The sequence below is a fragment of the Telopea speciosissima genome, chromosome 8 (genome assembly GCF_018873765.1).
Source record: "Telopea speciosissima isolate NSW1024214 ecotype Mountain lineage chromosome 8, Tspe_v1, whole genome shotgun sequence".
Classification (NCBI taxonomy): domain Eukaryota; kingdom Viridiplantae; phylum Streptophyta; class Magnoliopsida; order Proteales; family Proteaceae; genus Telopea; species Telopea speciosissima.
In genome coordinates, this window is record NC_057923.1 from 20,582,147 (window position 1) to 20,598,886 (window position 16,740).

The window sequence follows — 16,740 nt, forward strand, 5'->3', positions numbered from 1 at the left end:
ACCTTGCCGAACCACGTAAATTCTTGTGCGCATTGTGTGATTGTGTTTGCGATTTCCATTCTTCTCTACATTGTGTTAGGTTTTTTTTTACAGCCATGTTGCCATCAATTATGGGAAAAATTCCATGTTTCAACAACTGGAATAGCTGTGTGAGAGACCCAGGCTGAGAGAGCCATTCCCCTACCCCCCCTTCTCTTATCTTCTTTCTTCCTCCTGCTCTACTCGAACTCTGTTGGTGACTGCTGCTGTGAGTCTTCAATTGCTCTGCTGCTCCACTTGTGTCAACATTATTCCACTGCTGCTGCATCTTTGAAGGACTAGAGATCAACTCAAATCACTGCTGGAGTTGCTGTTGCTGAACTGAGGCCAGGAAATCCATCCCCACACCTGCGGTTACACCTCTTCCTAGTTCTCAGCTATTGCAACCTTTGGATCTTCATATCTCAGCAACCACTGATCAGACTTGGCTGAGTTTTGGAGGGCTAAACCCTGCCAAGGAACCGTACACTCGATCCCAGTTTGAGCTCCTGCTGGCTGATTTGGTCTGTAGCTCCTACCTTCTAAATTGGTAATCTTCTTCTACCTTAGTTTCTGACCATTGGAATCAGCTCCAATTTGGAGGCTTAGTCCATCTTGTCAAGACCCATACTCGATCTCCATTGGAGCCCCAATTCAGCACTGCTGTGAGATATTCTCCAACTTTCTATTTTTGTGATTTTCTCATATCTCAACATCCATCCATCAGAATTGGATGAAATTTGGAGCATATTATCTCATTGTCTACTACTACATTCAATCCAAGTTTGATCACCATCACACGGCTGGTTTGGTTTGAAACCCTGACTTTCTAATTCTGAGTTTATTCGAATTTTTTTTTTCTTTTTAAATTTTGTGGGTTTTTGGGACTAGTAACTTAGTCTTACATTACTAATGTTTTATTACTTGCCTTGTATAAGTCCATTCTCATTTTGACTGTTTAGGTGTCACTACAATTGGTGAACATCATGAGCACCTTATTCAAGTTTTTGAAGATTTTATCAACACCAAATTGGATCAAGTCCAAGGAAATTTAAATGGGTCAAGAGCGAGTCAAGAGCATCAATGGTATCAACATCAAAGAACTCCATCAAGCATAGATGCTTTCTTGTTTTTATGAATTGTACTTATATTTGTTTACTTATAATTCCTAACACACCATGTAAGGTGATTTTCAGCATTAGGACACATAGGACACCTTAGACCAAAAGGTCCAACTTATACCTTATTGGTAAAACCAACACTTAAGACTTTTTTGGTACGCCGGCCTTAGGAAGCCACATGACAAAAACTTGGTATTTTTGACTTATTTGTTTACTTATAATTCCTAGCACACCCATGTAAGGTGATTCTCAACATTAGGACACATAGGACATCTTAGACCAAAAGGTCCAATTTATACCTTACTGGCAAAACTAACACTTAGACTTCATGATTCTCAAACAAATCCAAGATGGCTTAAATCTGATTTATATTGAAGGAGTTATGTTTTGGTCAAACCTTATTTGGTGTGCGTGAATGTTGTTATAATCGCTCTTAATGAAAATATTGTTTTAGACATCAAAAGAAATGAATATTTTACCGTATTTTTGATTTTTAACAATGTTTTACCATATTAAGATTTATGGAATTTTTTGAATTGAGAAAAACCCTAGCATTAGAAAGTCCAAAATTGCACCTATTGCTGAAAATCCAGTTTTGTTATTGAACTGGGGGATTATTTTTTATCCTTTTGGAATTTGATTTTTTTTTTAACTATATTTATTGGATTCAAATGGGGGGGGGTGTATTTGCTTATTTATGAATAATATCATAAGTAAATGAAATAACAAATATAAAAACATTTACTTAAGTCGGTTTTTTGGTTGGGCGAAACGGCCGAAACCAATACCGAAACTGAGTTCTCGAACCATGGTTTTTAGTAATCATTGCATCTTTTGTCTCATTCACTCCTTTGCTTTCTTTAGTTGATCCTGCTCTCCTTTTCTTTTCTTCTCTGTTTTCCTGCTAATATTCTCTTCTTGCCCACTCATGTGCAGAGCCTTTAGATTTGAGATTTGCTTCAACATGCCATATTGTTATTATAATACTATCTCCTATGCTTTAACTATCTGAGTGTGAATATATAGGGTTACGTAAGTATTGTGCTTTATCTTAACATATACATTTTCCTTGTTTTATGTTATCACTAATTTATTTTCTTCTTGGGTGTCTGTTGTGGCTTTATCTTCATCAAAGCAGTGAAGTTATATATCTTTTTGGGGTTGTTACCAAAAATTTCTTCTGTTAGAGAACTTCTTGTGAAGTACATTTTTTAAATGACATTTAAGCATGTCTCAGAGATGAATACATTTTTGAAAAAATGAAGATGTCAAATGAAAATGCACATGCTCGAGAAACAAAAAGGCCACCAAAACTTTTAGGCATTCTCTTTCAAAACTGAAGTTGATATGCAATCAAAACCTGTAGCTATGAGCAATATAAGCTAACATTCAGTTTTGGAGATTAAAACCAAGGATTTTTTCTCGGTCCTCGATAAATTTGTTTCTTAATTATTTGCAGAAGTGGGGAAGAAATTGTGCTTATGTAAAATTATACTACTATATATACTGTTTCTTTGTCATTTCATTTATACTCATTTTTGGTCTGTGCATGAGATTATAACCATAGGTTACAAAAGAATCATTTATTGATGGTGAGTTCGTCAAGACTGGAGATACAGTTACAGTGGATGAGGATGGGTACTACATTACTTTGGGACATAAGAAAACCCTCATTTATATACTTATTGATATGAAATTTGAATTTTGGGTTGTAAGAAGAGCTTTCTAAGGAGAGTTAATTTCAAGGATACATATGGTACTTGAATCTTCTGGAGTCTTTTGATCGTACTGAACTTTGATCACACTCACACAATAACAGAAACATACTTGAATGGACTACTCCAGTTACATGGAATTGTCCTGACATGATCAATATATATTTTGTTCTGATTTGTCATGTTTACCTTAACTAAGACTTCTAGTATTGCATGTCAATGACTTCATTACCTTTGTTCCAGTTTATATCACCATTAAGTTATGCACTGTAAAGAACATATATTCTTGTTTTTTTGTGCATGGTCATCTAATGGAGTTTCTTGCCCCCTTCAATGCTTGTTGGCAGCTACAAGTGCTGATATTATGAAGGTTGTTATCTGTATTAGATATTGAAGCTGTGCTTCTAGAGGCAAGTGCTTTTCCTTGCAAAGAAAAATATTTCACATTGATCCCTTCAATTTTTAGCCGTAACCTTTGAAAAATGAAATCTTGCTTCTTAGTGAGAGGTCTATTATTCTTTTCTTAAGGAAAGGAAATAACCTTATATGAAACTCTACATTTTGTTCAGCATCTAGTAGTGTCAAAGTGTTGGGCTCTGGGCTTACCTGACAAAGATTACGGGGAAGCAGTGTGTGCAATAATAGTACCAGAGACAGATGACAAGAGAAGAGGACATGAAGAGTTTAAGGACTTTAAGCCAGCTATTAGCTTGGAAGACCTTTGCACCTGGGCTAAGGAAAAACTTGCACCTTACAGGGTATCATCACCTCATGCCCGTTTTAATTTGTTTTTCTTTCATGGGATGTTTTCTTTTGTTTCTCTTCCACTAGATTGATGCATATAGCTGTAGCACCTTAAGTGATGATCTATTTGTGAATTTTCATGGATCAGAATGCCTAGCCGTTCAGAACAGAATGAATGGCTTTTGCTTTGGTAATTTTATTTACAAAATATAGAATGAGTACACTTACTTAGACTGTGATACAAAAAGGGAAAGTTCTATTTAAATTAGAACTCTTAACATAAAGGGACTGTCTAAATGACACCTCTATAGTAGTTGTATTTATAAATTGACACCTTGTAATTGCCGCTTGTCTTTTCCCCAAAAGTTCTTTAAGCTAGGGTATAAAGGGGTTTCCAAAAATAATTTGAGAGTGAATTTATCATTATGTCATTATCAGAAGCTGTCATTGTTTTGCACTACTTTCGAATACATGTGAAATGACGGGTATTTACCTTAATTGAAAATATGTATATATTGAAAAGGGCGAAAAAGTAAAGTTGCAAATTTTTGACACAGAAACAAATAAGGCCTAATTATCTGTTTGATTTCCTCCCTCATTATCTGCATGATTTTCTCCTCCATCCACCCGTCTTGTGTGAGGAGTAAAAATAAAATCTTATCAGTATTACTATGTTTTTATGAAGAGGAACCATATATATCGTGGCATTGCCCAATGTCACCCCTGAAACTGCAAGACCTTAGATTGGATTGTATTCAAAACTTAGTTTCCTACTCAATTTTGTCTTTTGGAGTTAAAAGGGCCAATAATGTTATCCAACCATGAGACTCCCAAGTACTTGAGTTTCATTGAGTTCTAAGATTTCTTTTTTCACCCCCTACTTTCATGTACATATTGGTTTTTTTTTACTCCCCAGGTTACGTATCCTTCCCTTCAACTCCATTTTGTCTTGAATATTGTGGATATGAAGTTTGATTTTTAAAAATTAGTAGATTTTGAAGTTCTATGAGGCTTCCACCTATGTGGACTAATTGCTCTATTTTGCTTCCAGATGCCAACAGGATTATTCTTGTGGGATTCACTTCCACGTCCAGCCGTGGCGGGAGCTGGACAGTCCAGCGCCACTAAACGACAGGGCCCCACATGTGAAATGACCACCCCACCCCTGTTTTTCCTATCTTTTAGTGGGTCTGGACGCTCCAGCTTCCGCCACAGCTGGACAGGATCCTTTTCGCTCTGATAAGGAATTGTCATTAAGCTTGTGTGGTTGCAATTCGATCTTTTTTTTTTTTTTTTCAGGTGAAGATAAAAGAGCTGAAGATGATTCTATTTGGTACAAGTGCCCTCTGACTTGTTTTAATATGCCAAGGGTGCGATATTGATATTGATATTGAACCCCCAAGTCATGAAATAAAATAACAATTTCAATTTGAAGGGTGGAAGTCACCTAACATTCTCTTCCACACCAAAACGAGGTGGATTCCATCTTGACGGTTGTGAGGTATGCTCATGTACGTGAACAACGTGAGCCCAACTCATGCAAAACACCTCTGTCTCTTGTTTTGAGGAGAGAGATACATACGTAGGAGTGCTGATGTAATTAATATTACCATTTTTTTAAGGACATGCATTTTTTACACGAATAAATTAGTTTTTTTTTTTAAATTTTTGGTAAGGTTAGTTGTTTAATACTTAAAAGTGACATGCCATGAAAACTTTTGATCCAATCAACCAATCTCACAAAATAGAAATAGGGAAAATCTTCATATGAAATTGGTCAGAGGTTTCCTTCTTCACAATTCCTTCACCACCGGTGATTTGATGTGATTTCCCACCCTCCTGGACACTTAATAAACACAGATAAAGGAGTGGTGACTCGCTTAAAAAAATTAATAGACCCTGCACCTGCAAATTTGGGCAAACAGGAGTTCGAATGGGATGTCATGTGATTTTACTATTGCTGCCACCTGCTATGTGATTGGGGATCGGCCTCCCAACCTTCCTATACTGCCGAATGGTGATGGGAATGTCTATGGAAAGTTGGAAACCATGCCAATCTCGAGTAGGGTAACACTCTCACTTGTCAGAAAAGAAGCCAGCCAGTAACTGAGTAGAAAGCCCTGTTCCGATATCCCCAAGGAAAACCCATCACCGCTTCTTTACAATCAACAAGAACCGTATGAGTTAGATCACAGAAATAAGAAGCTGTAGTTCGTGAAGACGCCACAAGCAGCTTGGGAGAAATGGGTGATGATGATAGTGATGATGGCCGAATTGGGGCTGCAAAGAAACGTCTTGAAGATCTGTCGCAGGGCCGACGTTACGGTAATGACATCGGAAGCCTATCTCTTGAAGGCCTTCAGGTCGTACGCGTACAGAGAGGTACAATCCTCTGCAACCTGGTCATCCCTGAACACTTAGCTGTGAGTCCTTCAAATCACTCTTAATTGTTTTCCAATCTCTCTCTCTCCCCGTCTCTCATTCAGGGGAAAAAAATTTGTTTTTTTTGGGGGAATTAATAGGATCACAGAAGCGGGAATTGGCATGTTGGAGCAATATCAACCCTAATCGACAATGTTGGGGCTACAGCTATAATGTCGATAACTGGGAATTCTGGTTACGCGGCTACTGTCGATTTCAGCGTATCCTTCCTTTCGACTGTTAAGATTGGGGTTAGTCTTTCTTCTTAACCGCAAATTCATTTTGGATTTCACTTCACTCACATCTGCCATTCATGGATGAAGATATTTTTGGATTGGGCAAATTATCTTAATGGGTTGTATTTAGTTGTCCTGTTTGATGTTTTGAAATCAATAAATTTCAGGAAGAAGTAGAGATTGAGGCCAAGGTTTTAGATCACAAAGAAAAGCTTTCTTCAACAATAGTGGAGATCAGGAGGAAGGAGACTTCAGATATGATTGCTTTGGGTAAACAGTGGTTTTCTCAAGTGAAGGCTAAAAGAAGACAACCTAGTGCTAGTAATACTAGCAGGAGTAGTAAGCTTTGATCTTTCAAGCTCTCGGCGAGCTTGTTTTTCTTATACTCGCTGAAGCTTTACAGTAGTACTGATGCTGTTTTTCTATATTGTGATTTTTTATCCAGAACTTCATCAATGATGAATTGTGTATATTGAATGTATTTGTAGAGTATGAATTATTGTATAATGGTTTTAGGGTTTTGTGATCTCACAGTAATGAAATTTCCTTTCTGGAAGTGCCTTCTTCCTTCCAAATTTTAGGGACAAAAACACTTCTCATTTCATGATTGGAATCACTTAATTTCTATCAGAAGAAAATTTTGAAAATTGCCCATTTCAGATCATTCTTTTAGAAACGATCCATTCTCCTTTCTGAGGATCATAACATAATTTCTCTAGTGTAAGCCAACGTAATGTTGAGTTTCTTTGCCATTGACCTTGATTGAGGTTCCTACGTATTCAGTTCTACATTCAATCACAGGAACTTTGGTATATTCTTGGCTGCCTCTGATAAGTCCTGCAACTGTTAAGCTCTTTAGACTAACAGGTTACAACCTATTATTTGTGTGGAAGATTGGCCTTTGAGTTCTTGAAATTCTGTGCTGAGCCTACTTCATTATTCTTAAACAGATTTTGGAGCTTTGCTCATCAAAGTAGATAATACTAAGTTCTAGACCTATCTCCATGAAGATTAGGCAGCGCCACTGGAATCGATGGCCCCCAGTAACACTGAACTTCATCCCCTTTCCTGCAACTCCATCCCCACCCCTGCTGCCGGCACAATCTGGGGCAAAGTGGTCGGAAATAATGGTAGCGCAAAGGTTTAGGCAGTTGATGCTCCATTGGTCAAGAATCCGAAGCACCAGAGTGGCCCTCGTGGGTGGAAACCACACCGCTGCCAGTTCTTGCACTCGCTAACTTCCACTCCTCCTCTCGCTTGCATCATCCCTGTCCCCTTGGTTCTTTCTTTCTCTGATATCGTCATCTGTAAAACCAAAAGCCCATTTACCAGAAAAACCTGCGCCACATTCTCTTCTTCCCATCCTCACCGGCTTTTTAAAGAATTCAGATTGAAACCTCGACACTGGTTTTTTTTTGGGTAAAGAATCCTCAACACTTCAAAGCTGAAATATGAAGAAGAAGAAGAAATGGGGTTGGTTCCAAGATTTCAACCCGCCATGACCCCAATGTAGGATCAAGTGCCTGCTCAGAGGTGGGATCACTGTGACTCCTCATGATCAGCTCATAATTAACTTACAGTTCTGTAGTCTCTGAGACCTGCATCCATGGTGAATCATTGTTGCCTGTGCTCCTTCACGACTTATCCAGTGAGGGTCTCTTCAAATCGTGCGACAATGTACACTTCTGAAATTTCTTTCAGGAGCTAAACCAATTTAAGGAGGGAAGAAGGATCCCAACTTCGTAGGGTAACTAGTTGTTTTTTCTTTCCTCCTGAATTCATTTTAGCACAAAATTTTCTTTCCCTGTCCGAATCATAAAAATGATGCAGCAAAACAGAAGGTAAAATGCGGAAAGATTTCCTCTTGGATTGGGAAGAGGGAATGTGGATGTTTCTCATTTTCTGAATTTGGTTTGTTTAGTGTATTCTGCTTAATTTCCGCATGTGAATGGAGAGGAAAAAAAAGGAAAAAGGAAAGAAAGCCTTAAAGTAATACCACACTGACAAATTATGGGAAAAGGGTTCTTGAGAGTCTTCTTGAACTTTACCCGAATTAGACAACCACCAAAGTATGGACAACTAGATGAACATAATCAGGAGAATAACGCGAATCCATTTTTGGGGAAAACATGGCCAATGACGGAGCTCTCCTTGGTATCAATGGATCTTGGTTCAAAAATTGGATGATGCTTTTCCTCATCATCCATTTTCTGGGCAATAGAGAGTCTCATTTGAGGTGCTGAAACATTGACGCAGTACTGGTTGGAAGCAGCACACGATGAGCTTTCTCTGTGCATGATTGTTCAACGAGAAAGAGTCAAAGAAATGGAGATATGAAGAAATGTAAAGATCGGAAGAAGAAGACCGGAGCAAAAGCAGAGATAAGGAGAAGAAAGAGAAATAGGCGGTGATGTGGTCTGTAATGCATTGGCATTTAAAGAGGGAAGATTGGGAATCTTAGAGCCGCAGTTGAGTTTGTTAGTAGTTAGCCTGTTCATTGATGTTGGCTTATCGGACAAGAATGGCAACGGCAGCCCTATATGTTTCGTATGGAACTACCCAACAAGGAACCGATGGTTGCGCCGGCAGCAAGGATGGGGGGGGGTGTGTTTGCAGAGAAACGGTTGAGGAGGGAGCAAGGGGATGTTTGGGTTGAAGATGAAGAAAAGGTAAAATAGTCATTCTATTTGGGATGTTTTAGTTTAAAGGTGAAATGGTATTTTCAAACTATAACTAACATCGGTTAACACAGTTAGGCAAAGGGGTACGAGTGTAATTGTTGAAAACACAGGAAAGTAAGTTATAATTAGGGCAAAGTACAGGGGAGGGGATGTAATTTTCCCAACATATAAATACTCCTCCTAATGAGATCAGTGATGGGCTCCGGACCAAGCCCTTTGCTATCATCACAAATCTCAAAAAATTTTCCATTCGGACCGCCACAAAAAATGTTGGAGCAGGTTAATCTTCGAAACGGGTACAAGAATTCGAGACACATAACACTTGCAATTGGATTCAGTTCCATCAAGAGCTTCTTTGGTCTTCTTTTGAGAAAGTTACAAAGGTGTCAAGTCTCAATCCCACTTAATCACACACCAGCCTATAGTTGAGCGACGAGTATTCGGGCAACCAGCTCAATCCGCATCTGTATAAGCCTGGAGGTTGAGAGAACAAGATGCAGGATAAAAAATGCCCCGATCAACGGTACCTTGGAGATATTTGAGAATTCTGAAAACGACGTTCAAATGGGGCTGCCGAGGATCGGTCATGAATTGACTAACAATATTGACAGCGTAAGCAATGTCGGGATGTGTCATCGTGAGGTAAATTAAGCTTCCCACAAGTCGCCGATACAAAGTGGGGTTGGAAATAGGATCCCCATCATCCTTTCGATACTTAACATTTGTTGAGGAAAGGACCTCATACATTCCTTTGTGGTTTTGATGATAACAAATAAAACCTTGTGTACTAACTCTTGTTCTAGATGTTTAATAAGTCTAGATGACTAAGAAGCCCTCTACAAAAGAATGGCAACAAGTGAGGGGGAAACTAAACTCAAGAGTACATACACACATGCAGCATAAGCACTTCAAGTCATGCTTGAAAGGATTTCAAACTAGGCTATGACATATTCAAGACATGAAGCATTCAAAGACTTGAAGAAGTGTTGAAATTGTATTTAAATTTCTAAGAAGATGTATTAAGGTTTTAATTCAATGTATCGCACACACACACGCATGCATACATGAAGAAAGACCTTAGGAGGTGAAAAATAACCCAATTCTCTATGCCCTTGCCAATTGGACATCACCCCATATCAGCCCTTTAAAAGAACTTGCAGAATTCACACAAGTCTGATGATTCGGTATATCGAATCTGAATCCGACATACCGGATCATATTAAACTTTCAGATGTACAATCACAGAGAGCAAACAGAGTGCTCCGGATTGGATCCAGCATACTGAATCATGATCCGGCATACCGAATCATGATCCGGCATACCGAATCATGATCCGGCATACCGAATCATGATCCAGCATACCGAATCCAAATTTGACTGTTATATTATGACCGTTGAGACAAAGGCTTAAATTAGGTAATTTGGTAATCCGGCATACAGGATTAGCTATGGTTTTGTAATCCGATCTCAAATTAGATTCCTAATTAAATTAAGCCACCTAGCCTATAAATACCCACTTGTTTAAGGCTCTAAACACCACTACTAATCACAATTAAGAGCCTCCAATACAAGTTACTTCCAAGTGAGAATTCAAGCATCCATTTAAGGCATAATCTCTCACAAGCTTCCTTCATTTACTTTGCATTAAGCTTCAAAGATTGAAGGGCAGCAAAACACTACTAAGATTTGAGGTAACTCAAATCCTTTAGTACCACTTTTACTTTATATAAGTAGGTTGAGACGTTGAGTCCTCTTACTCGGAATCAAGAGTAGGTTGAATCCTCTTGCTCAAAAATCAAGATTAATTGTTGTTGAGTTCTCTTGCTCATTTCTCAAGATTTGTACGAGTTCTCTTGCTCATATTCAAGATTCGTTTTAGTGAAATTCTCTCTAAGGTGAGAGGAGTGGACGTAGGCAAGTATTGGCTGAACCACTATAAATCTCTTGTGTTATTTTTGTTAATTGTTTATCTTTTCATTGATAACTTGTTTATTTCCGCAATAATTTTTTTATTCCCTACCTTCACCTATTCATCCCCCCTCTAGGTGAATTCACAACATTCACCTCAAGCAGAGTGGAAACAGCCCGGGCAGATTCCATACAGCCAAGAGCAATCAAATCGCGGGCATATTTTTGTTGATTTACAAATAGGCCCTGTGGTGATTTATGGACCTCAAGACCAAGAAAGTAAGTCACCTCCCCTAAGTCCATATGAAAAGCACTGCGCAAGGTCTGCTGGAGGGGAAAAATGCCCTTTGTATCATCACCAGATATGAGAATATCGTCAACGTACACAAGGAGGAGAGTCAAACCGGTGGAAAACTACCTAATAAAAAGTGAGTGATCATATTGACTCTGAGAATACCCAGCTTGAAGAAGAGTATGACGAAATTTTTTGAACCATGCTCTAAGGGCTTGCTTGAGACCGTATAGCGATCGATTAAGACGACAAACCAAACCAGAGTCATTACTAAAACATTGAGGAGGACGCATGTAAATCATTTCTTTAAGATCTCCGTGTAAGAACGCATTTTTGACATCCATTTGAAATATTTTCCACTGACGAGAAGATGCTAAAGCCAATAAGGTTCGAACAGTGGTCATCTTAGCAACCGGGGCAAACGCTTCGTCATAGTCAATGTTGTACTCCTGTCAATTGCCCAAAGCCACAAGGCGTGCCTTATATCGCTCGAGAGCGCCATCAGAATTCAACTTAACTGAAAAAACCCACTTATACCTAATGGGTTTAACACCCGGAGGATAAGAGACAAGAGTCCATGTGTTGTTTTCTGTTAAAGCTTGAAGTTCATCATTCATAACGTTCTGCCAACACTCATGTGTAATGGCCTGCGAGAAAGAGTTAGGCACAATAACAGAATCCAAGGTGGTAAATAATGAAGTAATGAGCCGTTCAGGTTTCTTGATAATCCGGTGGGAACGACAAAGAGACTCCACGACTTGGGGCTAGGCAGTCGTAGAAGGACTAGCTAACTCCAAACTGTCCTCACCTAGAGGTAGATCCGCAGGTGGATTGGTAGGAAGTGGTGCGGGATTAGGAGGGGTCGGGGTGAGAGGAGCGAGATCAGGAGGAGACATGGGAGAAAAAATAGAAAGAACGGAGGTGGAAGAAACATATAGGTGGTAGGTGGGAAAAAATAATGTGTTTTCCACAAATATGACATTGCGGGAAAGACGGATTCGATTAACCGTTGGATTAAAGCAGAGAAACCCATTTTGATTAGGTGCGTAATAGAGAAAAGCATAGGCGGAAGATTGAGCTGAGAATTTAGTGCGCTCACAAGAAAGGAGGTGGACATAGCAAAGACAACCAAAAGTCCATAGAATGTCGTATTGGGGATTATGTTTGTACAACCGAAAAAAAGGAGTGTCATTGGCGATGGTCGGAGAGACAAGGCAATTAATTAGATATACGATCGTCTGGACCGTTTCAGGCCAAAACTCTAGGGGAACTGTGGACTTCGGAAATAAGGTGCGAACTGTTTCAAGAATATGGCGGTGTTTCCGCTCCGCAACCCCATTTTGTTGAGGGGTGTCAGGACAAGATCTCTGAGAAATAATTCCGTTGTCACACAGGAGGGATTGAAAAGGACAAAATATATATTCCCCCTTGAATTTGTGTGGAGGGTTTTTAATTTTGTTTCAAATTGAGTCTCAATCATAGCCAAAAATTAAATAAGCACAGTGTAACCATCCGATTTGGTGCGCAAAAAATACACCCAAGTAAAACGGCTATAGTCATCCACAAATATGATAAAATATTTAAAACCCTGCCAAGAAATAACCAGAGCCATGCCCCAAACGTCAGTATGTACGAGATCAAAAATCGCAATTGATTTAGATGTATGTAAACGGAAAAGGTAAAACCATGCTTTTGCCCATCAAACAACTAGAGCATGAAAAAGAAGCATCCTGATAAGTCAAATGCGAATTATGCGAAGAAGAATCCGAGTTCAACATAAAAACTAATTTTTGAGCATTGGGGTGTCCCAATCGACGATGCCAGAGATTTCACAAAGTTTGTTTATCCGATGAAATAGTGGTAGAAAATGCAGAAACTGCTGGAGAGGAATTGGCGTCCAAAGTGAACAGCCGACCTTGTTTATGCCCCTTCCCGACCAGCTTCCCACTTCCCCGATCCTGTATCACACAACCATCAGGGAAAAATAATACATTGCAGTTTTTATCTACCAATTGGACAACAGAAAATAAATTATCAGATAATGATGGCACTAATAAGACATTGTTATGTGTCATGGATGGAGTAATGGTAACCTGCCCCATGCCTGATGCCTGGACAGTATGTCCATCTGCCGTGTGAACATTCTTACCAGTAGCATTATGGTGAAATGTCTTAAAATGACGGGAAGACCATGTCATATAATTGGATGCTCCAGAATCTAAAATCCAAGATGAGGGTGTGGGCTGAGAAATACCTGTGAACCCCATGACGGTGAAAGCAGATGTAATAGACAATTGAAGTGGAGGGAACTTAGAAGTATTCAATGAAGGAGAAGGCTATAGAAGCATTAGCATGATAGGGTTTGACATTGCCGCACGGAGGATGGGTTGGACATTCAGAGATGTTGTGACCAGGCTTCTTGCAATAACGACACATTTTTCTTGCATTTATCTGCAGAGTGACCTAATTCTTTGCAAGAAAAACATTGGACTTTGCTCAAGTCGGGATTCTGAGATTTTTGTGAGTCACGAGCAGTGAGGAAGGCAACATCATGAGAAGCAATGGCAGAGTACTGCTGGTCAAGAAGAGAATGCGAACGAAGACGCTGCTCTTCTCGAAGAAGTTCTTAAAGGTACATGCCAAGGGAAGGAGATGGAGCACGGTTGAGAAGACTAGTACGAATCGACTCAAACTCAAGTCGCACTTTCATTAGGAACTGGTTGTGTTTGGAAACATCATGAATAGCTTGGATAGACGACAAACTGACCGAAGACACACCACTGTACACGATGGAGGAGTACTCCATCCACATGGTCATGAAATCAGAATAGTATTCCTGAATGGTTTTACCGCCCTGAGCAAACACTGCAATGGCTTGTTCAAGATGAAAACGCCTGGCCTCATTGGATTTCTGATATACACGTGCCAAAAATTCCCACATCTCCTTTGGGGAAGCATATTGACGTAGATTGATAGCAATGGATGGTTCCACAGAATTAATAAGCCAAGAAATAACCTTAGCTTTGTTAGTTATCTAGGCTTTGTACTCCTTGGCATCAGTGATCGCTGGTTCCGGATCAATACCATCGACAAGGCCCCATAGACCCTGTCCTTGAATATGATTCCGAAGTTGGAATTCCCACAGGTAAGTAATTGGAACCATTGAAGTGCACATGGACGATGTTAAGTTGTTAACCTTGTGTTCCATGAGAAAAATAAAACGAGGAAACCAGTTGCAGCAAAAGAAGTCGGCAACAACAATCGAGAAAGATCAATAGCAACAATCGAGTAACAATAAAAAAAATCACAGGTTGGAATTGAGCTCAGATACCATGATAAAATATGAGAATTGTGTATGTGAGAGATTTATATAATGAGAAAGAACACTCAGATTAACGTGGTTCGGTCTGTAAGATGACCTACATCCACGAGCAAACTCACACACGTTGTGTTTTCTATTCAGCCTTCCTCCCCAATAAATAATACAAGCATGTCCTCAGCCCACGAACTCAGTCCTCTAAACAAGGAAACCCAGCCCAATATACAATCATTCCATACATACACACAGGATCAATTTTATCCATTAACAGCAGGAACATTCTTAGAATTTGGTATCAACAAAATTTGTTCCATAAAAGAGCTCTTGAAGTAGTCGGATTTTCTACTTTTTACGAGAAACATGTTATCGTCAGAAGTCAGAACTTGTAAACACAGACGATTTGGTTTATTTACCCGATTACCCCTACTCTATAACAAGCCTCAGTAACTACTAATATGTGGTTCAAAAGACTTTTTCTACCCGTAAACTCATGTGAGGCGGGGGCATATTCGGTAAGGTTATAAGCTCATTGTAATTAACCGTGGTTTCATTGAGCACATCCCTATATTTTATTATAGTGTTATTATGTAAAATTGATAATTTTCTCCCCGACCCACCCCAACCCATGCATCTCACTCTTCCCCCTCCCCATGATTAGGACCTATTAGGGTCAACCTGACCCGACCTTGAGGGCAGGTCAGGGTTGGATTTTTTCAAGTCCTGGGTCAAGGTCGGGCCAGGCTTGGGCCCAACTAAGGGCACTTAGGATTGGGCTAGGGTTTTAAAAAGCCCGGCCCAACCAAACCCTATTGCAGCTCTACTGCCACCCTTTGCTCCCTTCTTGCATCCCTGCAAACTTTGCAACCTCTCTTTCTTCATCTCTCCCCCCCCCCCTTCTAACCTAGTGTGAAATTTCAGGGTGTAATTCAATCCAATACCCTCTAATGCATCAACACGTACGTCAATATGTTCTTATATATGTTTACCCAAAAAAAATATATATATATGTTCTTATATATGACCACTACCATGTACCAAACCGAAAGAGATTGTTTACAACGAAACCATGAAACGGTTCAACTTGGTTCGATTTAAAGAATTTTTCAACCAATGCTTTAAAATGTTTACACTATACCGTAGAGATGCAGCAATATTGAAAAGACAACTTTCTCACTTGCAAGCATATTTGGGTGGAATCCAATATCCGATGTGGTTGCATGATATTGTAATCATTGTTGATCAGCAAGAAGAATATACGACCCCTCGAGAATGTGTCACTTTGGGAATTCCAACGATTTGTTTAATCGATACAAATTGTGACCAGGATTTCGCAGATATTTCAATTCCAACGAATAATGACGCTATCTCTTCAATCTGATTAATTCTTAACAAATTAGTATTTGCAATTTGTAAGGGCCGTTCTAACTATATAAGAAATCATTGATTAATAATAAACGGTTTGGTTTTGGTTTTAAAGTTGAGAACGTTTAGTTAAATGGTTTGATTTAAACCGATGATAAACCGTTTAAAACCGATTAATATATAAAACGTTAAGTTAAGCCACCCGTAGATCTGAAAAGTTTTGTGCGCAAAAGAACAAGGGAAAAATTCTTTCCTAATGTAAACGGATCGGATTCGGCTCGGATAATGCTATATCCGCATCCACATCCGCATCCGATTAGCTTTCGGACGGATTCGGATAGTGCTAAACGAATATAGACACGGATACAGATCAAACATTTTATCCGTTTACATGTAAAAATAGCTTTTTGGATAGCTATAGCCTATGCGTATCCGCATCCGTTTAGCTTTCGGACGGATTCAGATAGTACTAAAAGGATACGGACACGGATATAGAAACGAATTTCGGCTATTCATTTACATCCCTACTACCAAGTATTCCGTAGGACCCAAACTCAAACCGGGTGGCCCATAAAAGCCCACTATATTAATCTAACAGGAAATATTTGGGCTTCTTCACGTTCCCGATCACTCAGATGGGCCTGGGTTTGGGCATACCATTGCAGTTGCAGACATTTGTAACAAAGCAGCATTCCATTCACAGGCGGTTACACGAAATCCCAAAAAGGTCTTCTAAACTCTAAAGTTGCTACTACCAATATCATTTCATTCCTTTCTAAAGATAGAAATGAAAATTTTATCCAAGCGTTCGTTGTCCGGATCATCTCCACCTTTGTACCTTTGTGGAGAGTTTCATGATCTGTTCCTAGTTATATTCTTACAGAACTCTTCGTCTGAGAGAGAGAGAGAGAGAGTTTTTAGCT

At 39.3% G+C, this 16,740-nt stretch overlaps 2 protein-coding genes across 2 annotated transcripts; one reads left to right on the plus strand and one right to left on the minus strand.

Moving 5' to 3' along the window:
* Window positions 1-5,834: 5,834 nt before the first annotated feature.
* On the plus strand, window positions 5,835-6,657 carry LOC122671701. The gene is made up of 3 exons (XM_043869079.1): window positions 5,835-6,021; window positions 6,121-6,270; window positions 6,423-6,657. The coding sequence occupies exons 1-3, from the start codon at window positions 5,842-5,844 to the stop codon at window positions 6,603-6,605; spliced, it is 513 nt and encodes a 170-aa protein (XP_043725014.1). The 5' UTR covers window positions 5,835-5,841; the 3' UTR covers window positions 6,606-6,657.
* A 7,105-nt stretch (window positions 6,658-13,762) lies between these two features.
* Window positions 13,763-14,077, minus strand: LOC122672131. Its single transcript, XM_043869628.1, has one exon. It carries the CDS (start codon window positions 14,075-14,077, stop codon window positions 13,763-13,765), a length of 315 nt encoding a protein of 104 aa, XP_043725563.1.
* Between the last annotated feature and the right edge of the window lie 2,663 nt (window positions 14,078-16,740).